The sequence below is a fragment of the Pituophis catenifer genome, unplaced genomic scaffold (genome assembly GCF_029215685.1).
Source record: "Pituophis catenifer annectens isolate HBS135680 unplaced genomic scaffold, rPitCat1.0.hap2 SCAF_6, whole genome shotgun sequence".
In the NCBI taxonomy this organism is placed as follows: Eukaryota; Metazoa; Chordata; class Lepidosauria; order Squamata; family Colubridae; genus Pituophis; species Pituophis catenifer.
In genome coordinates this window covers 461,597-482,134 of record NW_027256886.1, presented here as the reverse complement: position 1 = coordinate 482,134, position 20,538 = coordinate 461,597, and the positions used below count along the sequence as shown (strand labels likewise).

At 51.3% G+C, this 20,538-nt stretch overlaps 1 protein-coding gene across 3 annotated transcripts in view; it reads left to right on the top strand.

The window, feature by feature from the left end:
- The window catches only part of OPA1 (OPA1 mitochondrial dynamin like GTPase), a 67,353-nt gene that overhangs the window by 36,010 nt on the left and 10,805 nt on the right, over positions 1–20,538 (top strand). For all 3 annotated transcript variants that reach the window (XM_070944906.1, XM_070944905.1, XM_070944907.1), the window contains 17 exons: positions 783–857; positions 1,001–1,072; positions 2,879–2,978; positions 3,234–3,364; positions 4,573–4,645; positions 4,993–5,065; positions 7,426–7,541; positions 8,596–8,660; positions 10,267–10,343; positions 14,425–14,590; positions 15,125–15,277; positions 15,363–15,471; positions 15,823–15,902; positions 16,335–16,475; positions 17,813–17,929; positions 18,968–19,061; positions 20,335–20,445. In XM_070944906.1, the coding sequence (XP_070801007.1) occupies positions 783–857; positions 1,001–1,072; positions 2,879–2,978; positions 3,234–3,364; positions 4,573–4,645; positions 4,993–5,065; positions 7,426–7,541; positions 8,596–8,660; positions 10,267–10,343; positions 14,425–14,590; positions 15,125–15,277; positions 15,363–15,471; positions 15,823–15,902; positions 16,335–16,475; positions 17,813–17,929; positions 18,968–19,061; positions 20,335–20,445 (1,753 nt within the window). The remainder of the gene's footprint in view (positions 1–782; positions 858–1,000; positions 1,073–2,878; positions 2,979–3,233; positions 3,365–4,572; positions 4,646–4,992; positions 5,066–7,425; positions 7,542–8,595; positions 8,661–10,266; positions 10,344–14,424; positions 14,591–15,124; positions 15,278–15,362; positions 15,472–15,822; positions 15,903–16,334; positions 16,476–17,812; positions 17,930–18,967; positions 19,062–20,334; positions 20,446–20,538) is intronic.

The window sequence follows — 20,538 nt, the reverse complement described above, 5'->3', positions numbered from 1 at the left end:
AGAAGGTTGTTGAGAAGGGGAGGGTAGGACAGAATCGCAGCACTCCAGGTGAAGGGAAGCGCCTGGAGCCTTTTCCGCGTGAATTCAGACCGTGGCCTGGTGTCAGGCACCAAAGATCAGCTCCACACACGGAGGGCCAGTTAAACTGATCTGTTGCCAAACAGCCTCTGCACAGGAAGCTTCTGTGGGACAGAAGCAGTTGCCACAGTTGCTAAGGAAATGGGCTGGTCCAGGGTCATTTCAGGGAGGCGCCTGATAGAGGCCCTCTAGACGGCTCTGCACTCTGGATGCCTCTCCTCTCTGTACAGGCAGTCCTCAATTTACAATCTCAGCAGGGACTGGAACTTCCATAGCTAAGCCAAACGGTCATTAAACGAATCACACCCAATTTTATGATCATTTTTGCCACTGGGATTAAGGGACTCACACATTTGTTAAGCGAATCTGGCTTCCTGCACTGGGAAGGTTGCAGATGGCCATCACATTTGACGTTGCACATGCCGGTTGCCAAGCGCCTGAATTTTGATCATGTGACCCCTGTGACAGTCCTAAGTGCAAGGACCGGTCATAAGTCACCTTTTTCAGCGCTGTCATAACTTCCAGCAGTCATTAAATGCAGGGTCGTGAGCCGAGGACTACCCGTAGCCTGATTGCTCTCTTCTTGGTTGCCATGCCCTCGGACGCCTTTCCCAGGGCTGGACCCTGTGCCCCTCAGCCCCCTTCCCATTCCTCCAGCCCCTCCCTCCCTCTGACTCTGCCCTTTTCTGCTTCCGCTGAAACAGCTAGCGGCCTTGCGGCACGAGATCGAGATCCGGATGAAGAAGAGCGTGGGCAGCGGCTGCACCGTCAGCTCGGAGGTGAGGCCTGGCCCCCTCCGGCCCTCGAGCCCCTTCCCACTTCCACAGGGGCCTTTCCAGAAATGCCCTGGGCTGGTTCCCCCTCCCCCCCCTGCCTTTCTCTCTCTCTCTCTCTCTCTCAAGCTGCCCTGTCTCCCTTGCAGACCATCTCGCTCAGCGTCAAGGGTCCCGGCTTGCAGAGGATGGTGCTGGTCGATTTGCCCGGTGTCATCAGTGTAAGTGTCCTGTGCTGGAGGGGGAGGGCGGAGGGCATTGCTGCAGCGCTGAGGCCAAGGAGACGGTGGCTTGAGTCATCGTTCCATCAGCCTCACTTCCCTGTCAGACCTGCCACAGACTTAAACCTCTAAGTAGGAAGTCTGTAGAGAGTCTCAGTCGTCCAGGTCACGGTTGTCCCAGAGGTGTTTTTTCAAGAGGCAACTGGACTTCCTTTGTTTTTCCTTAAAGACGTTTTCATGTAAATCCTTCCATTCCCCTCCATCCAGTCAGAGCTGAAAAAGCTTCTTGGATGAGAAGCAAAACGTCTTCAAAGAAAAAAGAAGAAAGTCCAGTTGCCTCTTGAAAAAAGACCTTTGGGACATAATTGCAATCGTGCAGAGCCAGAACTGAGATTCGCCTGCCCAAATCCCTACGTTATACTTTTTCCTCCTTTCTTGTCTTTCATTTCCCACCCCAAGGTAACCAATTATTATCTTCCAAGCTGTTTTCTTAATGGTCAGTTGAAGCCTGCTCTGCTATGCCGCTCCCTCCTTCCACTGGGTGACCTTGAAGCAGCTTCTCAAAAAGGCCCAGCACTTACTTTCAACTTCCCAAACATCCCTCCCTTCATCCCTCTTCTTCATAGTTCACGACAGACTGTCACTGCATATCAGCGAATGCTAGCTGCACTCTGGCTGCAAAATGGGGGTGCTGCCATCCATCTAGTACCGGATGAAAGAGACACACACACACACACAGTGTTTTTTGCAAGGAACTCAGAGTGGTGTTATGGCCAGAGTTTGATCCACATTCAGGTCCACGCTCAGCAGTGGAAGCCCAGGGATGATTTGGGGATGACCCATTTCTCTCAACCCAGCACCCCCTCGCTTCCGTTTGACGGTTAGAGGAAGGGAGTGTTGCGTACACCAAGGGCAGCGGGCCTTTTCCAGGCTGGGGCACTGCTGCAGTATTTAAAATACATTTTAAATTTCTTAATTCTAAAGAAATGTGCATTTTAAATTAAAATGGCCAAAATCAGGCCCAGCCTTAGTTCTTGAGATTTTAGCTATAAGGTTGTTTGTTTGTAGCTCAAACAGAAACTGAGTCCAGGGGAAGCCCCAGATTCTGCCCCAGTGCTGTTCCCATTGAGGGGGGTGGAAAGTTCCAGGGGCTTTAAAATCCCCAACCTCTTTGGTCTTGCTAGGTGGAATTGAAGCCAGTTCTTCCCCCATCCTGAAGGAGTAGTTCACTCCTGAATGCAGCTGCCCAGGGAATATTACATACTGCATCCAGTTCTGGTCACCAGAATATAAAAAAAGACGTTGAGACTCTGGAAAAAGTGCAGAGAAGACCGACCAAGGCGGTTAGAGGGCTGGAGGCCAAACCATAGGAAGAACGGTTGCTGGAACTGGATATGTCTAGCCTAGAGAAGGAGTAGAGGAGGCAGGATAGCTGCCTTCCAATATCCGAGGGGCTGCCCGAAAGAAGAGGGAGGTCAACCTATTCTCCAAAGCCCTTGAAGGTAGGAGAAGAAGCAACGGATAGAAACCAATCAAGGAGAGAATCCACCTAGAACTAAGGAGAAACTTCCTGTCAGTGAGGACAATTCACTAATAGAACGACTTCCCTCCAGAAGTTGTGGGAGCTCCAACACTGGAGGCTTTCAAGAAGAGACTGGACAGCCATTTGTCTGAAATGGTGTAGAGTCTCCTGCTTGAACAAGGGGCTGGACTAGAAGACCTCCAAGGTCCCTTCCAGCTCTCGTTATTCTGTTAAGCTGCAGATTGAAACATCAAATACATGAAAATGAACCTCTCTTTCCCCAGACGGTGACATCGGGGATGGCGGCAAACACCAAAGACCTCATCTTCAGCATCAGCAAAGCCTACATGCAGAACCCCAACGCCATCATCCTCTGCATCCAAGGTGTGGAAGCAGGGAGCCTTTTGCTGGTGGGAGAGGAACCCCTGCCTGCCTGGGACCCTCAGGGCTCCGGCTGGGGAGGCAGCCCAGGCTGCCCCTTGCTCCTGGCCGGGATCACTGGGGGGGAGGCGGGGGAGGCAGGGCAGGGCAGGGCAGGGCAGATCCTCCTCCTCCTCCATCAGTTGTTCGGCCGCTCCCAGACTTGAGTAACGTTGCCCCTCTTTCCCTTCTGGACCAACTCTCTGCTTTCCTTTCCAGATGGGTCCGTAGATGCAGAGCGCAGCATCGTCACCGACCTGGTCAGCCAGATGGACCCTCAGGGCAAGAGGACCATCTTTGTCTTAACCAAAGTGGATCTTGCGGAGAAGAACGTGGCCAGTCCCAGCAGGGTGAGGGGGGGGAGGGGCCTTCATGGAGCAGAGGTTGCTCAGCAAGCAGAAATACTTTCTTCTTTTTTTTTTTAAATGCTGTGTTCCCAAGGGAAGCTCTTACCTGCTCATCATTAGGAATAACGGGGGGAATTCTGGTCCAGTTTGCTGGGAAGATTCTCTATAGAACTCTGAAACTACAGAAAAAATAGGCTTCGTGGTTGGTGTGCTACTTGAAAGCTTACAGGAAAGTGCCCATAGAGCAAGGGTCTCCGAACTTGGCCCCTTTAAGATTTTGAGGACTTCGACTCCTAGAATCCCCTAGCCAGCCGAGCATTCTGGGAGTTGAAGTCCACAAGTCTTAAAGGGGGAAAGTTCAGAGATCCCTGCTCTAGACGAACAGACTGCGCATGCAACTGGCTTCTGGGGGGCATCTCTGAGGCCTTGCCCTCCGCTTTGGACACGGCCGTGTGGTGCAGAACTGAGGATCACAAATTCCACCTGGTTGTGCTGGGGGCCACTTTCACCCTTCCCAGCTCCAAGCTGTGACTTGAGGCATCTGCCCCATTGCCTGGGCTGCAGACCTGGAGTGGAGAGGGGCATGTGTGGCAAGGCCCTCTTCCCTGAATATGATGGACAGCGAGCCTTGGGTCAGGATGCTTTACAGGTAGTCCTCGATTTACAACTGCTTGCTTAATGACCACTCAGAGTTATGCTGGACCCCTCCAAAAGCTACTTACGATCCATTTTTGGAATTATGGCAGGTACACACACACACATACAAACACACAAACACAGTCACATGATCGCATATTGGGCACTTAGTGACTGATTCACTGTATGACTGTTAACAGCATCCCTCAATCACGTGATTGCAATTTGAGGTGTTGTTTGTGGGTTTCTGGCTTTCACTTCCAGTTCGTGGCAAAAAACCCACCCATTTGGGAAAAGGGATTCCCTTAATGATGGAAAAATGTCAAAATTAACAATGCAAAAATGTCAAAAAAAGTCAGTGCCTCCATTTATGTTCATATCTCTGGGCTCAGTTATGGCTGTAAGTTGAGCTACTGTTGGTTCCTGTCCTGAGCGGGGGGTGGGGGGGTGAGGGAGGGGCTGAGCCCAGATCTAAAGGGCGCCTTATGACGGTGGAGGGTTTTGCCCAAAAGGAGTCAAGGACCCCTAACCAAGCATCCTGATGTGGCTGAGCTGCTGCTTTCCTCTCCTCCCAGATTCAGCAGATCATCGAAGGCAAACTCTTCCCGATGAAGGCTCTGGGGTATTTTGCAGTGGTTACCGGAAAAGGTATGCAAAGAATGGGAGGGGAGGGGAAAGGAAAGGAAAGGAAAGGAAAGGAAAGGAAAGGAAAGGAAAGGAAAGGAAAGGAAAGGAAAGGAAAGGAAGACAATATTTGGCCAGATGTGATTAGACACAGAAGGCCTTTGTCCGCAGTGCAGAAGCTCTCGGGGTCCATGCAAAGGAACAGAATAATAATAACCATGATAGTAATACCATTAGTAGTAGGGGAAAATGAGATGGGTAATAAATAGACCACGTGGCTAAATGTAAAGGTTGGCCTTTCTCCAGCTACAGGCCCTGCCTTCCCACGTGGCGTGATTTCAGTTGCTTTCTTCTTTGTTCTCTCTCTCTAGGGAACAGCAGTGAAAGCATTGACTCTATTAGAGACTACGAAGAGGAATTTTTCCAAAACTCCAAACTATTGAAGTAGGCTAACCCTTGGTTTTCTAAAGCATGCCTTGCTGGTCTAAAGCTACTTACTCAGGCCTCTTTCAGAGTTGTTGAGGCTGAGAAGCATCTCAGTTGGCTGGGCAGTAGCATGAGGAGGGCCTCAGAACACGGAAGGCAGCAATTGGCCCTCAGACGGGAGTCTGGCAAGCCATGGTCCATAGGACCACAAAGAGTCAGATGCAATTTAGCAACTGAAAAAGAACAACAGAAGCCTCCCTCTACCTGCTTCTGCTCTCTTCCACGTAATGATGCTCTCAGTCGCCCTCCGGCTTCTCAGCCTCTGTGGGGGTTTCTTGGTTTTGTTACACGTTAAAATCAAAGGAAGAGGCAATATCAGTGCCCCAGGAAGAGGACAAAGTGCCAGAAGGAAACTCTGAGCAGCCCCCACCCCACCCCCTTGCTTTAGTTATCTCCAGCCAGGAGCAAGACGGAGGCCTTTCTTGAATGAGCTTGTTGTGACCCAGGCCCATGTAGTTAGTATTAAATACAAAACAGTTCCAAAAAACAAACAGGTTTTATTAAAAAAGCTGAGAATGAACTCATTCTCGGCATATTCCAAATTAAATGAAAGCAAAGTTCTCAAAACACCATTCTTCAGTTTATCTCTGGCCTTGAGATAATTAGGCAAACTGCCAAAGGCTTTTCTTGGCAACAGTTCAGGAACAGAAGACGCTGACAAGAAAGAAATACATCTAAACACAAAGCAAATCTCTCAACGGTTGTTTTCCGGCAAAGAGGCCAAGAGCCGTTGCTGGTCTTTTAAGCCTTATGGTAGGGGCCAATCATCTCTTGGCCCTACTCCCGAGTTGTCCTCTTTGCTTGAGCTGCTCTTGCCTTCTGGCAGCTCTTCTCATGCGTGCATTAGGAACAGGCTCCTCCTCTTCCTCTGCCTCACTCCTATCAGCCTCTGGAGGCTCCGGAGCTCGCACCTCACTCCCCGATGGCCCTGGCCCCATCTCTGCCTCTGATGCAGAGCCCTCATCCGGGCCTTCCCCAGCCTCCAGGACTGGCCCAGGTTCTTCCTCAGCCTCATCGCTGTCCGACTCCGCTGCCAGCTCCACAGGCTGCTGGCGGACCATAACGGAGCTTAAATTTCCAAAGCCGAGAAGTTTGGCCTCTGGGACGGATTGATTGGCCACCCAAATTATGGCACTTCATGCTTGAGTAATCCTGGGAGAACTGGGGAAGGGCCAGGCAATTTCCTCAGCAATCGGGGAAAGACTATCCAGGGAGGTATTACGGTGTTCTCAGACTGACCTTGAGATTGGGGAAGATTCTGGAGGAGATGATAAGGAAATGGATGGGGGAGCAGCTTGAAATCAAGGCAGGAATTGCCAGAAGGCGCTGTGGGTTGTCTGGGCTAATCTTATCTCCTTTTCTGACTGGGTCATTTCCTTAGGAGGTTGTGGAAATGCTGCAGACTTTATGTACCTTATGCAGAGCATATGACAATATTCTGCAACATCCAGATCAGCAGGCTGGTTAAATGTGGATCTCATGGTAGAAACCTGGACTACAGGTAGTCCCTGACTTAACAGCCATTCGTTTAGTGACCACTCAAAGTTACAACGGCCCTGAAAAAAGTGACTTATGACCGTTCTTCACACTTACGCCTCTTGCAGCATCCCCATGGTCACCTGATCAAAATTCAGACATTTGACAATCGACTCATATTTATGACGGTTGCAGCGTCCCAGGGGGTGACATGATCCCGTTTTGTGACCTTCTGACAAGCAAAGTCGACAGGGAAGCCAGATTCATTTAACAACCGTGTTATTAACTTCACAACAGCAGTGGTTCACTCAACAACTGTGACAGGAAAGCTCATAAAACTCAACAACTGTCTCACTTAGCAACATTTTTGGCTCCATTGTGGTCATAAATTGAGGACTACCTGTATGTACATATCTGACCCAGTGACTCACCATCAGATCTTGCCAGGGACTGACTGACGGGTACCCCAAGGATGGCTTCTGCACGCCCCACTCTTCCGCCCCTCAGCCGTGACTTGGAAGGAAGCTCGTTGTGGTTGCGGATCATATAAAGTTGTGTGGGATGTTACTGTCCTAAGACAGAAAATGAGAAATGACCTCAATAGATACAGAGGAGAGGTGGGGCAACTGCGCCAAGTTTAAGACCTGTGGACTTCAACTCCCAGAAGCACTGCTGGCTCCGAAATTCCGGGAGTTGAAGTCCACAGGGCCTAAAGTTGCCCCACCCTGGATTACTACAGAAATGGGCTGAAAGGTACCAAAAGAAGGTAGGAGGCAGGAGGCTCTGATTTTGAACCGTGTGCCCGTTGCTTTGTACATTTCTTCAGCATTTCTTCTCCCCAGGAACTCCATGCTGAAGCCCCACCAGGTGACCACGCGGAACCTCAGCCTGGCAGTGTCCGACTGTTTTTGGAAAATGGTGCGTGAATCTGTGGAGCAGCAGGCAGATGCTTTCAAAGGTAAGGGGGCAACTTGTTCAGTGGGACAAGCTGAGGAGGGCTGTCTTGGCAAGACTGGGGTTTGTATGAAGGGGCCCCCCCAGGCCGGGCTTCTTGCTCCTGTGTCTCTCGGGGGCAGAAAAGTGGCACTAAACATCTCCGGAGGTCTCGGGTAACGCTTTGAATGGACAGGATCTGCACTCAGGGCTGGGCTGAGCTGAGCTCATTTAGGGCTCTATCAGGGCTGCAGTGGAGTTGGGGAAGCACCTCAGACCCAGGGTGAGCAGAGAAGCGAGTGAGCCCTCCAGACCAAGCGCTGTGGGGACTGAAGGCAGGAGATGCCTCCTGTGGGGACCTGGAGGTTTGGGGCAACCCCAGGGCAGGGTGAGCATGGTCCGGAGGGTTGGGAGGGCAAAAGTATGGGCTTGGGGAAGGAGGGAGATCTTTCCCTCCGTTTCCTGGGCCGTTGGCAGGCACGTGGGACAGGAATCCTTGGATGGCAGGTTGACCCAGGCAGTAGGAGAGCAGATCTGGACCCCCCCCTCTGGCAGGGCAGCTGCCCAAGGGAGGCTCTCCGGCCACAGAGAGGTCAGCTTCGTGGCTCTTGGACTGTGGCGAGGCCAGGAGGGGCTGCTCACAATTAAAAGTGCCCGTCTCTGGTGACTAGTGAAGTGTCACTTTTCAATTTCAATTTAATATTCACGTTCAATTTTTTTCCCATAGCCTAGAGGAGTTATCCATTTCCCCATTATTATTCCTAATAGATTATTTGATTTTAATGATGCTGAATAGGGATACTTTAATGGGTTGGATGTTCTGACCGGGCTGCCTTAAAGCGTCCCGAGGGTTTATTGATTTGTCAGAATGCAAATCGAATACCTGAATGGCTAAATAAATACACGGATGGTTTTTGAAGAGGGAGGAGCCATCTCCTGCAGCCGAAGGGCCAGGTCAGGGGAGGGCCCGAGCCTGCCGTGGGAGGTTTTGGGGCGTGGAAGGGGCCCACTCTGGAAAAGTGAGCAAGCACGCATGGAGGTACGGATCTCGCTGCTAGGAATAATCTCTTCTTTCCCAGCAACCCGCTTTAATTTGGAAACCGAGTGGAAGAACAACTACCCCCGCTTGCGAGAGCTGGACCGGGTGAGTTCCTGTCTGCCTCAGAGCCTTTTGAACGTCTTCTGGGCCACAGGACAGCTTCAGCGGCCACAGCATCCGTCCACGTGAAGGCCTGTCAGTGGCTTCCCTATAGAGCAGGAGTGGCCAGCTGGCTGGAGAATTCTGGAAGTGGAAGTCCACGGGGCTTAAAGTGACCAAGGTTGAGAAACATACGGCTAGGGAATTCTGGGATTTGAAGTCCACAGGTCTGAAATTGGCCAAGGTTGGATACCTCTGCTGTAGAACTTCAACAATTACAGGTAGTCCTCAGCTTACATCCAGTTGCTTAATGATTGTTTGAAGTTTTGATGGACGTCCCCAGAACTGCTTGAGAGATCCGAGCTGTGGCTTATTTATGAACCACGGTGGCGCAGTGGTTAAAGTGCAGTACTGCAGGCTACGTCTGCTGACTGCCGGCTGCCTGCAATTTGGCAGTTCAAATCTCACCAGGCTCAAGGTTGACACAGCCTTCCATCCTTCTGAAATGGGTAAAATGAGGATCCAGATTGTTGGGGGCAATAGGCTGACTCTGTAAACCACTTAGAGAGGGCTGTAAAAGCACTGTGAAGCGGTATATAAGTCTAAGGGCTATCGTATTGCTATCTGATCTTGCAGAACCTCTGGAGCCAGACATGGGGGCGGGGTGGGTGAAAAGCCTGCTCTGCTGGACTCCAGCACTGACCTCAGTCACAGACCTGGGGCTGCTGTCTGGGCTCCCTCTGTCTCCTGTGGCACCTCTCTGCAAAGCTAAAACTTACTGATCAGTTGGTTGAACTCGCTTGCCACCAACTCATGGTTGTATACCACAAAATTAAAGCACACAATTAATTAATCAAACTTGAGAAGCCCTTGATGCACTCTGAGCTTGGTGGGTTTCTTGCAGACGTTTTATTACCCAACTAGGTAACATTATCCGTGCTAGTAAGGTTAGGGAAACTGCTGCTTGTTAGCACCGATGATGTTTTTTAGTTTGAGTCATGAAACGTCTGCAAGAAAACCACCAAGCTCAAGAGAGCACCAAGGAGCCCTCAGTTCAACCCTGAGCTGCAAAGATTCTCCTTCATGAGTCAAACTTGCACAGAAAGTCTGAAGTTGGGGGGAGGGGAGGGAGAAATCAGCATCACCCTCTCCCTCCCCCAAAATTGGAAGGGGGATCTTGAGCCCAGCTGCCTCAGGACCACCAAAAGGGATTGGAGGGTGGGCAAGTTAGCCATTGCAGCCCTTGGCCTTTTCCACCAGGGATGAAGGGAGGCGTAGTTAGACACACACACACACACACACACACACACACACACACACACACACCCCTTGTAGAAGAAGAGGCTCCTGCTGAGTCCAGGCATGGAGGCGTCTGCCTTGAAAGGAGCAGGGGCCAGGTGGAGGAGGGTGCAGAGGCAGGGCTGTTGTTGCTGCTGCCTAAAGGAGGCCCTGGAGGTGGGGAGAGGTGGAGGGAAGGGTGATTCAGGGTCCCCAGTGGAGGACCAAAGTCCCCAAGAGAGGCTTATGTCATCCCTCCACTCCAGAGAACGTCCTCCTGCCCACGTTCAGTAACTCTCCCTCCCTCCTTCCCTCTCTCTCTCTCTCTGTCCAGAACGAGCTGTTTGAAAAAGCCAAGAACGAAATCCTTGACGAAGTCATAAGCTTGAGCCAGGTGACCCCCAAGCACTGGTACCGTACTTGATTTCTTCCGTTTGGGTATCCAGGGAGGTAGCCGGGGGTGCTGAGCTCAGGATGGGCTGCTTCCAATGCTCCCTTGGGACCCTCGAGCATCCATGGGCCTCCATGTCTAAGTCAGTTGGGAGCCCCCCCTCCACGCAGCTGTTCTGCTGAGGCTTGACCGTTCTGTAGCCCCTCCCCTTCCCAGGAGGAAACATGGCCTGCGCAGATTGTCCTGGGTCCAAGAGGGAGTGAAAGCAGCCGAGGAGGGAAGGGTCCTGGGCCGTAGAGGAGAAATAGTTGTGGAAAGTTGTAAATCTTCTAAATGGAACCCAGGTGGGTCTGGCTGCCCAAAGAATACGCCCTCTGTCAGCACACGGAGGCTTACCCAGCGCCTCCCCTGGGCCGTCTGGAAGCCAGATGCTGCTGGAGAGAGGCTGGATGAAGAGCCAGCTGTGGGATTCTCCTGGTTGGGGGTCTCGGGAATCCCTGTCGTGGGCTGCTGAGATGTCAGGAGGATGGGTTGGTGATTTTGGTGGGGGGAACTTGCTTGAGCCATTTGAGCTTTGGCTTTTAACAGAATAATAGAGCTGGAAGGGACCTTGGAGGTCTTCTAGCCCAACCCCCTACTCAAGCAGGGGACCTATACGGTTTCAGACAAAAGGCTGTCCAGTCTCTTCTTAAAAGGCTCCAGTGATGAAGCACCCATAACTTCTGGAGCCCACTTCCCTTCCACCGGCTAATGGTCTTCACTGTCAAGAAAGTTTCTCCTGAATTCCAGCTTGCTTCTCTCCTTTTTTTTTTTTTTTTATTGAAAAAGTTTTCAAATACAATTTTTTTTTCCCCTTTTTCCCCCCCTCCCCCTCCCTAACCCCCCCTCCCCACCCATCCCCCCCTGTGACTTCTTCATAACAAAAAAACCCTAATTCATAACAGATTACTTACTCCCTCCTCAAAATACTGACCTTTACTTACTAAAAATATTATAAATATTATAACATCCCCCTTTATCCATACATTTCAGAAAAGAAGAGAAAAAAAAAACATTATACTATAACTATTATAAAATAACTTCTAATTTAACATAATAGTGTTTTATATCTATATATTATTACAACAATTCAAAACCACCTTCCACTTTAAAACTATATGATAAATCCTACTTTAATATTTAATCTTCTATATATATTACTATAACATTTCAAAGCGGCCTCCCCATAAAATCTAATTTAACATTTATTCCACTCTATCCATTTCCTCCACTCCCCTAAATATATCACTTAAAAATCCCTTTTCTTAAACTAATCAGTCTGTAGCTAGCTTATTCACCCACTGTCCTGCAAATTTACCATACACAACAATTCTTAATATCTTTAATTCACTGCCCACACTACTTAAATATATATATATATATATTCCATTATATCTAAATAAAAAAAAAAGAAAAGACAATAACTTTAAATTTATAGTCCATATAATATCTTCTTTAAGGTCTTTCCACTGGATTGTTAAAACCAACATCCATAATAGGGTAACATAGCTTGCTGATGCAACAGTTTATTCAAGATCTTCAATCATATCTGCCCCCATCAGTAGTAAATATCTTCTTATATGTATAAAAGTAAAAACAACCACCCGAGTGACATTATAATTATATTCCATATAATAATAATTGTGGGTTTCATCAGGATTATTGATTTCCATCATCGTAATGGGTAACACAGCTTGCTTCTCTCCTTGATTGGTTTCCATCCATGGTTTCTTCTCCTGCCTTCTGGTGCTTTGGAGAATAGGTTGACCCCTTTGTCTTTGTAGGAGCCCCTCAGATACAGGGAGACTGCTGTCATGTCACCTCTAGTCCTTCTTTTCATTAAAATGTTTCGTTTCATTTCACTCTGGGACATTTTGTTCCTGCTTTCATCATTTGAGAACATCGCCTTGAGGAACACCAAAGCAACGACAGTTACAAGACGCCTGACATACTTTTGATTTCCCTCTTGCTTGATGGATCTAGAGGCCCCCAAAAGCAAGCTGCTCTGTGTGTGTGTGTGTGTGTGTGTGTGTGTGTGTATGTGTACGTGTGTGTGTGTGTGTGTATTTGTGAGTCTGTTCTTGAGCAGATGAGTCTGGTTTGGCAGGAGTATCTTTTGGCCAAAGACGAGAGGAACGTCTGCTTTCAGTTTCCAGGCCTTTCCAACTTTTATTCTCTAAACGCTTCCTATCCTTTTTAAGTTCTCATAAATAACTTTCCTAAAGCCGGTTGGAGCCCATCTGGTCCTCTTTACTCCCCCCTTTGGCATGACTTCAGCAGGATCTCAGAGCTTTGAACGGCTTCGCTCACCAGACATCCCTGGAGGCAGCAACTTTCCTGCAAGAAAATCCTTTTCCTTTCTTCCACACCTCGCCATCCTTTCCCTTTCACAGAAGGAACCGTTCAGGCTCATGATGTTAGCGACTCTCATTTTCACCCTTTGGACTATCAACCTACCATTCCCACCGTATTAATTTCCTGTCTCCAGAGTGATCTAGAGTTGTTCCTAGTTAATTCCGAATTCCTTGTGTTCAGAATTCTGTCTTGTTGCCTTGCTTTCTTGTTATGCTTTCTTGTGTATTATCAATCCTCCCAGGCTGGGATTATATTTTACTCTAAATCAGAGGCTCCAATCTTGGCCGCTTTAAAACCGGTGGAGTTCAGTTCCCAGAATTCCCCAGCCAGCTCTGCGGAGCTGGGAGCAGAGGAGAGCTGGCTGGGGAATTCTGGGAATTGAAGTCCACCGGTCTTCAAAGTGGCCAAGATTGGAGCCCCCTGCTCTAAATCCTCCCTCCCAATCCACAACCACCACTGCTGTGCTCGTAGAATGTGTGCGGCATCTACACAAATTGTATTAGTGCTTCCTGTGACGGCCTACTTCACGCAGGCGAGAGAAAGGTTGGATTCTCACAACATGTGGAAACACCCACCCACACCCACACCCACACATCACTGTTTCTTGAATCGGTTTTTCATGGAAGGCGCATGAAGTCGCAACAGCTTTTGGGTTGGGTTGGAGTCATGGATACATTCCTGCCCGTTCCCCCAAAAGGATTCAAGGCTTCTGGAGTCCATGTGATAATTATGCTTACATTGCAGTGATACTCATTTTTTTCGTTAATGTGGCCATTTAAATGGAAACGTGTGTTTATAGCAGAGCATAAGGAGTTTGGTTTACCAGTTGGAATTTAATTTACTGGTTCTCAGTTTCAGATGATAGTTGTCCCAGATGACAAAGAGATTCTTAGAAAATGAAGTAAGGTTGCCTTCCAGAGCTTTTAACATCACATTTTCTGTTTTTTAAATCAATTTTTTATTTTATTCAAAAATTAAAATACAAAATCAGAAAGGAAAAATTAACAGAGAACAAACAAAGCTAGACAGGAACATTTTAAAAAGTGAATTAAAAAGAACAAAAGACAAAAACGTTATCCACCACCCCAGTTGGACATTGACAAATCTATGGCAAGAATAATAAAGGAAGTAAGATGGCCTTTCAGATCTCCTCACGTCATCAGGCACTCTGGAGTAGGTATTGAGCTGCATAGGGGTTCTTTTGTAAGCAGAAGATACACAGGAAGTCCTCATCTTACAACAGTTCAAAATTACAACGGTACTGAAAAAGGTGACTTCTGACCATTTCTCACACTTACAACCGTTGCTGCATCCGTGTGGTCACGTGATCAAAATTCAGACGCTTGGCAACTGACTCGTATTTATGACGGTTGCAGTGTCCCGGAGTCACGCGATCCCCTTTTGCGACCTTCTGACCAGCAAAGTGAATGGGGAAGCCAGATTCACTTAACAACCAAGTGACTAACTTAACAGCTGCAGTGATTCACTTAATGACTGGCAAGAAAGGTCGTAAAATGGAGCAAAACTCACTTAACAATCCTTTTGCTTAGCAATGAAAATTTTGGGCTCCCTTATGGCCGTAAGTCGAGGGCCACCTGTACTATCAGACTCTGCTGATGATGATGATGATAATCTAGGCAGCCTATGGACATTTTCTCTCCTCTTTTCCTGGCGCTGGTTTCATCCCTTCCTGCGTTTCCCTCCCAGGGAGGAAATTCTTCAGAAGACTTTATGGGAGAGAGTTTCGACCCATGTGATTGAGAACATCTACCTTCCAGCAGCCCAGTCTCTGAATGCCGGCACCTTCAACACCACCGTGGACATCAGGCTGAAGCAGTGGACTGACAAGCAGCTGCCCAACAAGGCTGTGGAGGTGAGTTGCAGCCAACGGTGACAGCCAGGGAACTCCCTCCTCCTCCACCTTGGGCTCCAAGTAGCAGAACAGGTTGCCCTTCTGTGCCCATTCGATCATTTTGGGAAAGGAGAGCCTTCGGCTGCCTTTGGAGTGAAAGGTATGGTTTTACAAGGAAGAAAAAAGCCAGATCTGAGGTTTCAGGCCCGAAGGCTGGCTGAGGAATCCTGGGAGCTGAAGTCGGCAAGTCTTAAGACCTCTGCTGTAGAGAACCAGTGATCCTGACCAGGAAGGCTCCTGCCCTCCTCCTGCAATTTCCACTTAACAGGAGGCCGGGGCAAGGGCGGGGAAGAGCTCCCGCTCCCCTCTCAAGCTCCCGTCCAGAGGCTTCGGCTTGGAGGGGCCCTTGTGGTCCACGCCTGGAGAAGATGGGGACTCCAGACCTGAGCGGGAGGGGGAGGGGGGCTGGCCAGCAGGGTGCAAGGGCGCACAGCAGGGGAGGGGTGTCTTGCCTGCCGTTGGTTATTGTGCCCCTCCTGCCCTGCACCTTGGCAGGTGGCCTGGGAGACCCTGCAGGAGGAGTTTTCTCGCTTCATGACCGAGCAGAAGGGCAAGGAGCACGACGACATCTTCGACAAGCTGAAGCAGGCCGTGAAGGAGGAAAGCATCAAGCGGCACAAGTGGAACGAGCGGGCGGAGGACAGCCTGGTAGGGCTCCCTCCACTCCCTTTGGATGGGGGAGGGGGCGGGAAGGGAAAAGGGCCCTCCTGATGCCCATGCTCTGCCTTGGCAGAGGGTGATCCAGCACAACGCCCTGGAGGACAGGTCCATCTCCGACAAGCAGCAGTGGGACGCCGCCATTCAGTTCATGGAGGAAACCCTGCAGAGTCGCCTGAAGGACAGTGAGTGCCCCTTCCTTCCTCTCTCCCTCCCTCCTCTCTTCATTCCCTCCCTCCCTCCCTCCCTCTCCCCTCCTCCCCTTCCTTCCTTCCTTCCTTCCTTCCTTCTCATTCCCTTCCTTCCTCCCTTCCTTCTCATCCCTTCCTTCTCATTCCCTCCCTTCCTTTCTCCCTTCCTGGGGCTTTCAGCCTCTCTTGGGCCACCTCATGGCTGCTGCTCTGAAGGCCTGGGTGGGAGGCTCAGGAGGGGGGTGGTCCCTTGGCAGCCCCCTCTGGGATGTAGCTGTGCGCCCCTTCTATCCTGCTTCCAGGCTCTGGGATTGAGGAGAGCCCTTCTGTCTCGCTTCTGTCTAGCGGAATCTGTCATTGAAGACATGGTGGGCCCCGACTGGAGGAAAAGGTGGCTCTATTGGGTGAAGCGCACCAAAGAGCAGGTAAAGGGGCGCTCGGCTTTCTCCTTGTGGGGCTTCCTCCCCAACCGTGGCCAGCTGCAGACCCGTAAGGGAGACCGACTGTGAGAGTCACGCATCTCGGAGGGTGGCCTTCCCTCTGGCTCCTGGGCCCTTCGGGATCATGCTTCCCCAGCCGTGTCTCCTCCACATTCCTTAGAGTGTATCCCACTGTAGGTGGGGCATGGGTGTCTCTGGGGCCTTCAGCCTCAGCCTGCCTCCCTCTGTGCGGCCCTTAACGTTCCTCCTTCAGCACGGAGAGGCCGCTGCTCCAGGGTTAGGAGGCTTCCTGGAGACCTGAAGGCCCCTGACCTGCGCCGGGGTCAGAGGCCCAGGGGAAAAGCTAGGGGTCCCATCTGGAGCAGCCGAAATGTTTCGGGCCATTTAGGAAACGCTCTTCCGTCTCTTGCATGCCAGTCCATCCGCAATGAAACCAAAAACGAGCTGGAGAAGATGATGAAATGCAACGAGGAGCACCCGGCTTACCTGGCCAATGACGAGGTCACCACCGTCCGGAAGAATCTCGAGGCCCGAGGGGTGGCGGTGGACCCCTGCTTGGTAAGGCGTCTCGTTTTGCGACCTTTTTTGGGAGAACCCTGAGAGGGAGGCGGGAAAGGTGGGCTTTCAGGAAGAGATGCGCTCCCTGTCAAGTCTGCTCCCCTGGCGGACTTCCACTCCCAGAATTCCCCAGCCAGCAAAGCTGGGAGTGGAAGTCCGCCAGGCTTGCCTAGGTTGGAGACCCCTGTCCTGGAGGGTCTTCCGCCCTGGCTGATGGCCAAGTGGCCATCGGGTGGGAAGAGCCCAGGATCTGTTGAGGGCGTGATGGCTCAGTGGTTAAAGACGATGAGCTTGTCACCTCGGCTGGAAGCCGACAGCCCGGGTTCAAGACCCACGTGATGGGGTGAGCTCCCGTTTCTCATCACCACCACCCAGCTCCTGCCCACCTAGCAGTTCAGGAGCAGGAAAGTTTGAGCAGATAAATAGGTACCACTTTGGTGGGAAGGTAATAGTGTTCTGTGTGCCTCAATGCATAGCCACGCTGGCCACAGAAAGGCTCCGTGGACAAGGCTGGCTCCCTCGGCTAAGAAACGGAGATGAGCAGGAGGCCCCCGAGTCAGAGAGGGCTGGGCAGGGGAAACAGAAGCAGCCGTGACCAGGAACAGTCAGAGTTGGTGGAACAGCTTCCCTCCAGAAGTGGTGGGTGCAGAAGAGACAGCCCATCGTCTGGCATGGTAGAGGGTCTCCTGCTTGGGCCAGGGGTTGGACTAGAAGATCTCCAAGGTCCCTTCCGACTCTGTGATTTTGTTATGACCCAGGCTGGCTTCCCCTCTCTGGGGTTAGCAATTCCCATGATGGCCATTGGATCCTGCTAGCTGAGTAAAACGGGCCCTAAAACCCAGCACCCCGGGAGGGTCCCATCACCTGAGGGAGAGGGCCCCTGGATTCCTCTTTTGACCACTGGAAGCCCCACCCCCACCCACCCCCTCATCTTCCTCTCTCTCCCTTTCTGCTCAGTGTCAGAATTTCTCCCTCAAGCTCAGGGCCATCAGCCACCCCCAGGACCCTCCCAGCCCCCAAGGACCCTCTGCTCCCGCCCAGGGGCTCCGAGGACCAAGACTTCCATCCCAGGGGTCTGGAGGCCAGATTAGAGGAAAAGCTGCCTTTGACAGAAGGCAAATGGCAGTAGATGCTCCTCTTGTTTTCCTCTGGGCAGAGGCAGGGTATTCCACAAGGGCGTCCAAGAAGAACATTAACCAGTTCTACACGCACGCACAGGAGGGCAGTCTGCGGATTGCCTTTTGCTCAGGGCCAGGGCCTTGGGGGAGGGTCTTCCACAGCCCAGGACCGATCCAACGTCCACAGTTTGACTGATCCAACTGTCCCTCTGCTCCCAGATCAAGGACACCTGGCACCAGGTCTACAGGCAGCACTTCCTGAAAACAGCCCTGGGCCACTGCAACCTCTGCCGGAGGGGCTTCTACTACTACCAGAGGCACTTTGTGGACTCGGAGGTAAGCGGGGGAAGCTACGGTGGCGTTTGACTTAGGAAGCCCGGGGGGGGGGGGCTCTCCTCATGCGCAGCCAGGATGTGCTCCAAGCGGATGTCATTGTTGTGGTGTTCCACTAGGTGGCAGCCTTGCAGTGAACATCTGGTTCCAGCTGTTCTTGTCTGTTGCCAAACTCTAGGCTCCCTGGGTCACGCGTCCTTTTCTGCCGCTCAACCCAGCAGTCCTGCCGTTAAATCCTCCGGCCATTAGAAAGCCAGCTTTATTTCAGGCTTCTATTCAATGTAGAGGACACCCAACTGCCCTGGGACTCTGGGGAGCACCAACGAAGGAGGGTTGGACTGAGGGGCCCTGGGTGCTCCCTGAGCTGGGCAGTTTCCTTGCAGACGTTCCAGGACCCAACTGGGGAACGTCACCCGTGCTGGTGGGACTAGTGACTAGTTTGCGTCATGAAACGCCTCCAGGGAAACCGCCCAGCTCAGGGAGCACCCAGGGCCCCTGCAGCCTTCTTTGCCTTCCAGTTGCAGTGAGCAGAAGAAGGTTCAGGGGTCAGCGATGTCCTTCCGTAATGGGTGAAAAGGCCATAAGGCCCATCTGTGGTGGCTAGAAGGATGCTGGGCTCTGTACATTAGGGGCATTTTGTTGCTTTCTTTTGCTGTTTTCATTCAAATTTGTGGCTGTTTTTTTAATGTTGTTGGGGGCCCTGTTGTAATTTATATATAAATTGATAAATGAAATAACCCCCATGGAAGGAGAAGTTCACAAGCCGCTTCTTTTTTTCTGGAAGAGCTGGAAGACGGCTTTATATTCAGCAGGTGGCAGGGTAATTTTAATAGTTTTGTAGCATTTTAAAGTAGTTGTAATTCGGTGGTGGAATCCGTGCAACACAACCGTTCCTCTGACAGCTGCGTTTACTGATCTCCTGGACTCGTGCCCCACACACTCACCTGCTGGGCTGGGCTGGGCTGGATTTGCAGACGCCCCCCCACCTCCAAACGCAATGAGCAGATTCTCACCGCTATGGTTCTCCTTCTGGTCCTCCAGCTGGAGTGCAACGACGTGGTTCTCTTCTGGCGCATCCAGCGCATGCTGGCCATCACCGCCAACACCCTGAGGCAGCAGCTGGCCAACACCGAAGGTAGGAGCCCCTCCCTTCTTCTCTCTGGACCTCTGGGGGTGGGGACAGATGCCATCTGCGCCACGGGTGGGAGAGATGCAAGGTGTTGTGACCCAGGCCCAACTAAGTAGTAGGAAAATCAGTCAGTGAAAAACAAACAAACTTTATTCAAACAGCTGAGAATTACTTCATTCCCAGCATCGTTCAACTAAATTAAAGCAAATTCCTCCCAACACAAATTCCTCAGTCCTGTCGCAAATCTTGGTCCAATTAGGCAAACTGCCAAAGGCCTTTCTTGGCAAATGTTCAGAAGTCACAGATACAAAAATAAATAAAAGACGTAGACGAAGAAGAGGACGAAGCTACCAACGTTGTTTTCCGGCAAAGCCCAAACGCCATTGCTGGTCTGTTTTAAGCCTTATGGGAGGGGCCAATCATCTCTTGGCCCTACTCCCGAGTCGTCCTCTCTGCTTGAGCTGCTCTTGCCTTCTGGCAGCTCTTCTCATGCGTGCACTAGGAACAGGCTCCTCCTCTTCCTCTGCCTCACTCCTATCAGCCTCTGGAGGCTCCGGAGTCTGTACCTCACTCCTCGATGGCCCTGGCCCCATCTCTGCCTCTGACGCAGAGCCCTCATCCGGGCCTTCCCCAGCCTCCAGGACTGGCCCAGGTTCTTCCTCAGCCTCATCGCTGTCCGACTCCGCTGCCAGCTCCACAGACTGCTGGCGGACCACAACACAAGGGTCCCAGCGGCCACCGCTTCAGGTTTGCTTGATCTCAGATGCCCCTCCAGGAGCTGGGAACTTTACCCTTCCCAGAGGTTGCTTGGCATCGGTTGCTGCCAGGGTGCTGAGCCCTGAAGGCTGAAGGCCATCTTCTCTAGAACAGGGGTTGGAGAACAAGTCCTGGTTCGAGAGGTCCTTGAATCCTGGCTCCCTCCCTCGGGAGGTGCCCTCTGGCTTCCTCCCTTCTGAGCACCGTTGCCCTCCTGCAGAAACGTCCATTGTCCCAAGGGGGCTTTTTTTCCAAAAGGCAGCTGGCCTTTGTTTTTGTTTTTTTCCCTTGAAGACGTTTGGCTTCTCATCCGGGAACGGAATGTCAGAGCTGAAGAAGCTCCTTGGATGAGAAGCCAGACGCCTTCCAGGGAAAACCAAGGAAGTCCAGGTGCCTCCTGAAAAAGGCACTTTCGGGACCTCCAGGACCTGCTCCAGAGACAAAGCCCGCTTCCCTTTTGAGAAAAGCACCTGTGGGACGTCCCACAGGAACAGCTTGGCTAAACCCGAGCCCCTTCCCGCAGTGAGGCGTCTGGAGAAGAACGTCAAGGAAGTGCTGGAGGACTTTGCAGAGGACTGTGGCAAGAAGATGACGCTTCTGACGGGGAAGCGAGTGCAGCTGGCCGAGGACCTCAGTGAGTATCCCCGGCTCAAGCTACGGGGCCCTTCCTGCGGGAGTTGGCCTTTGCCCGCTTAAAAGCCCCAGGATCCTCTCGGACTTTGGGTCT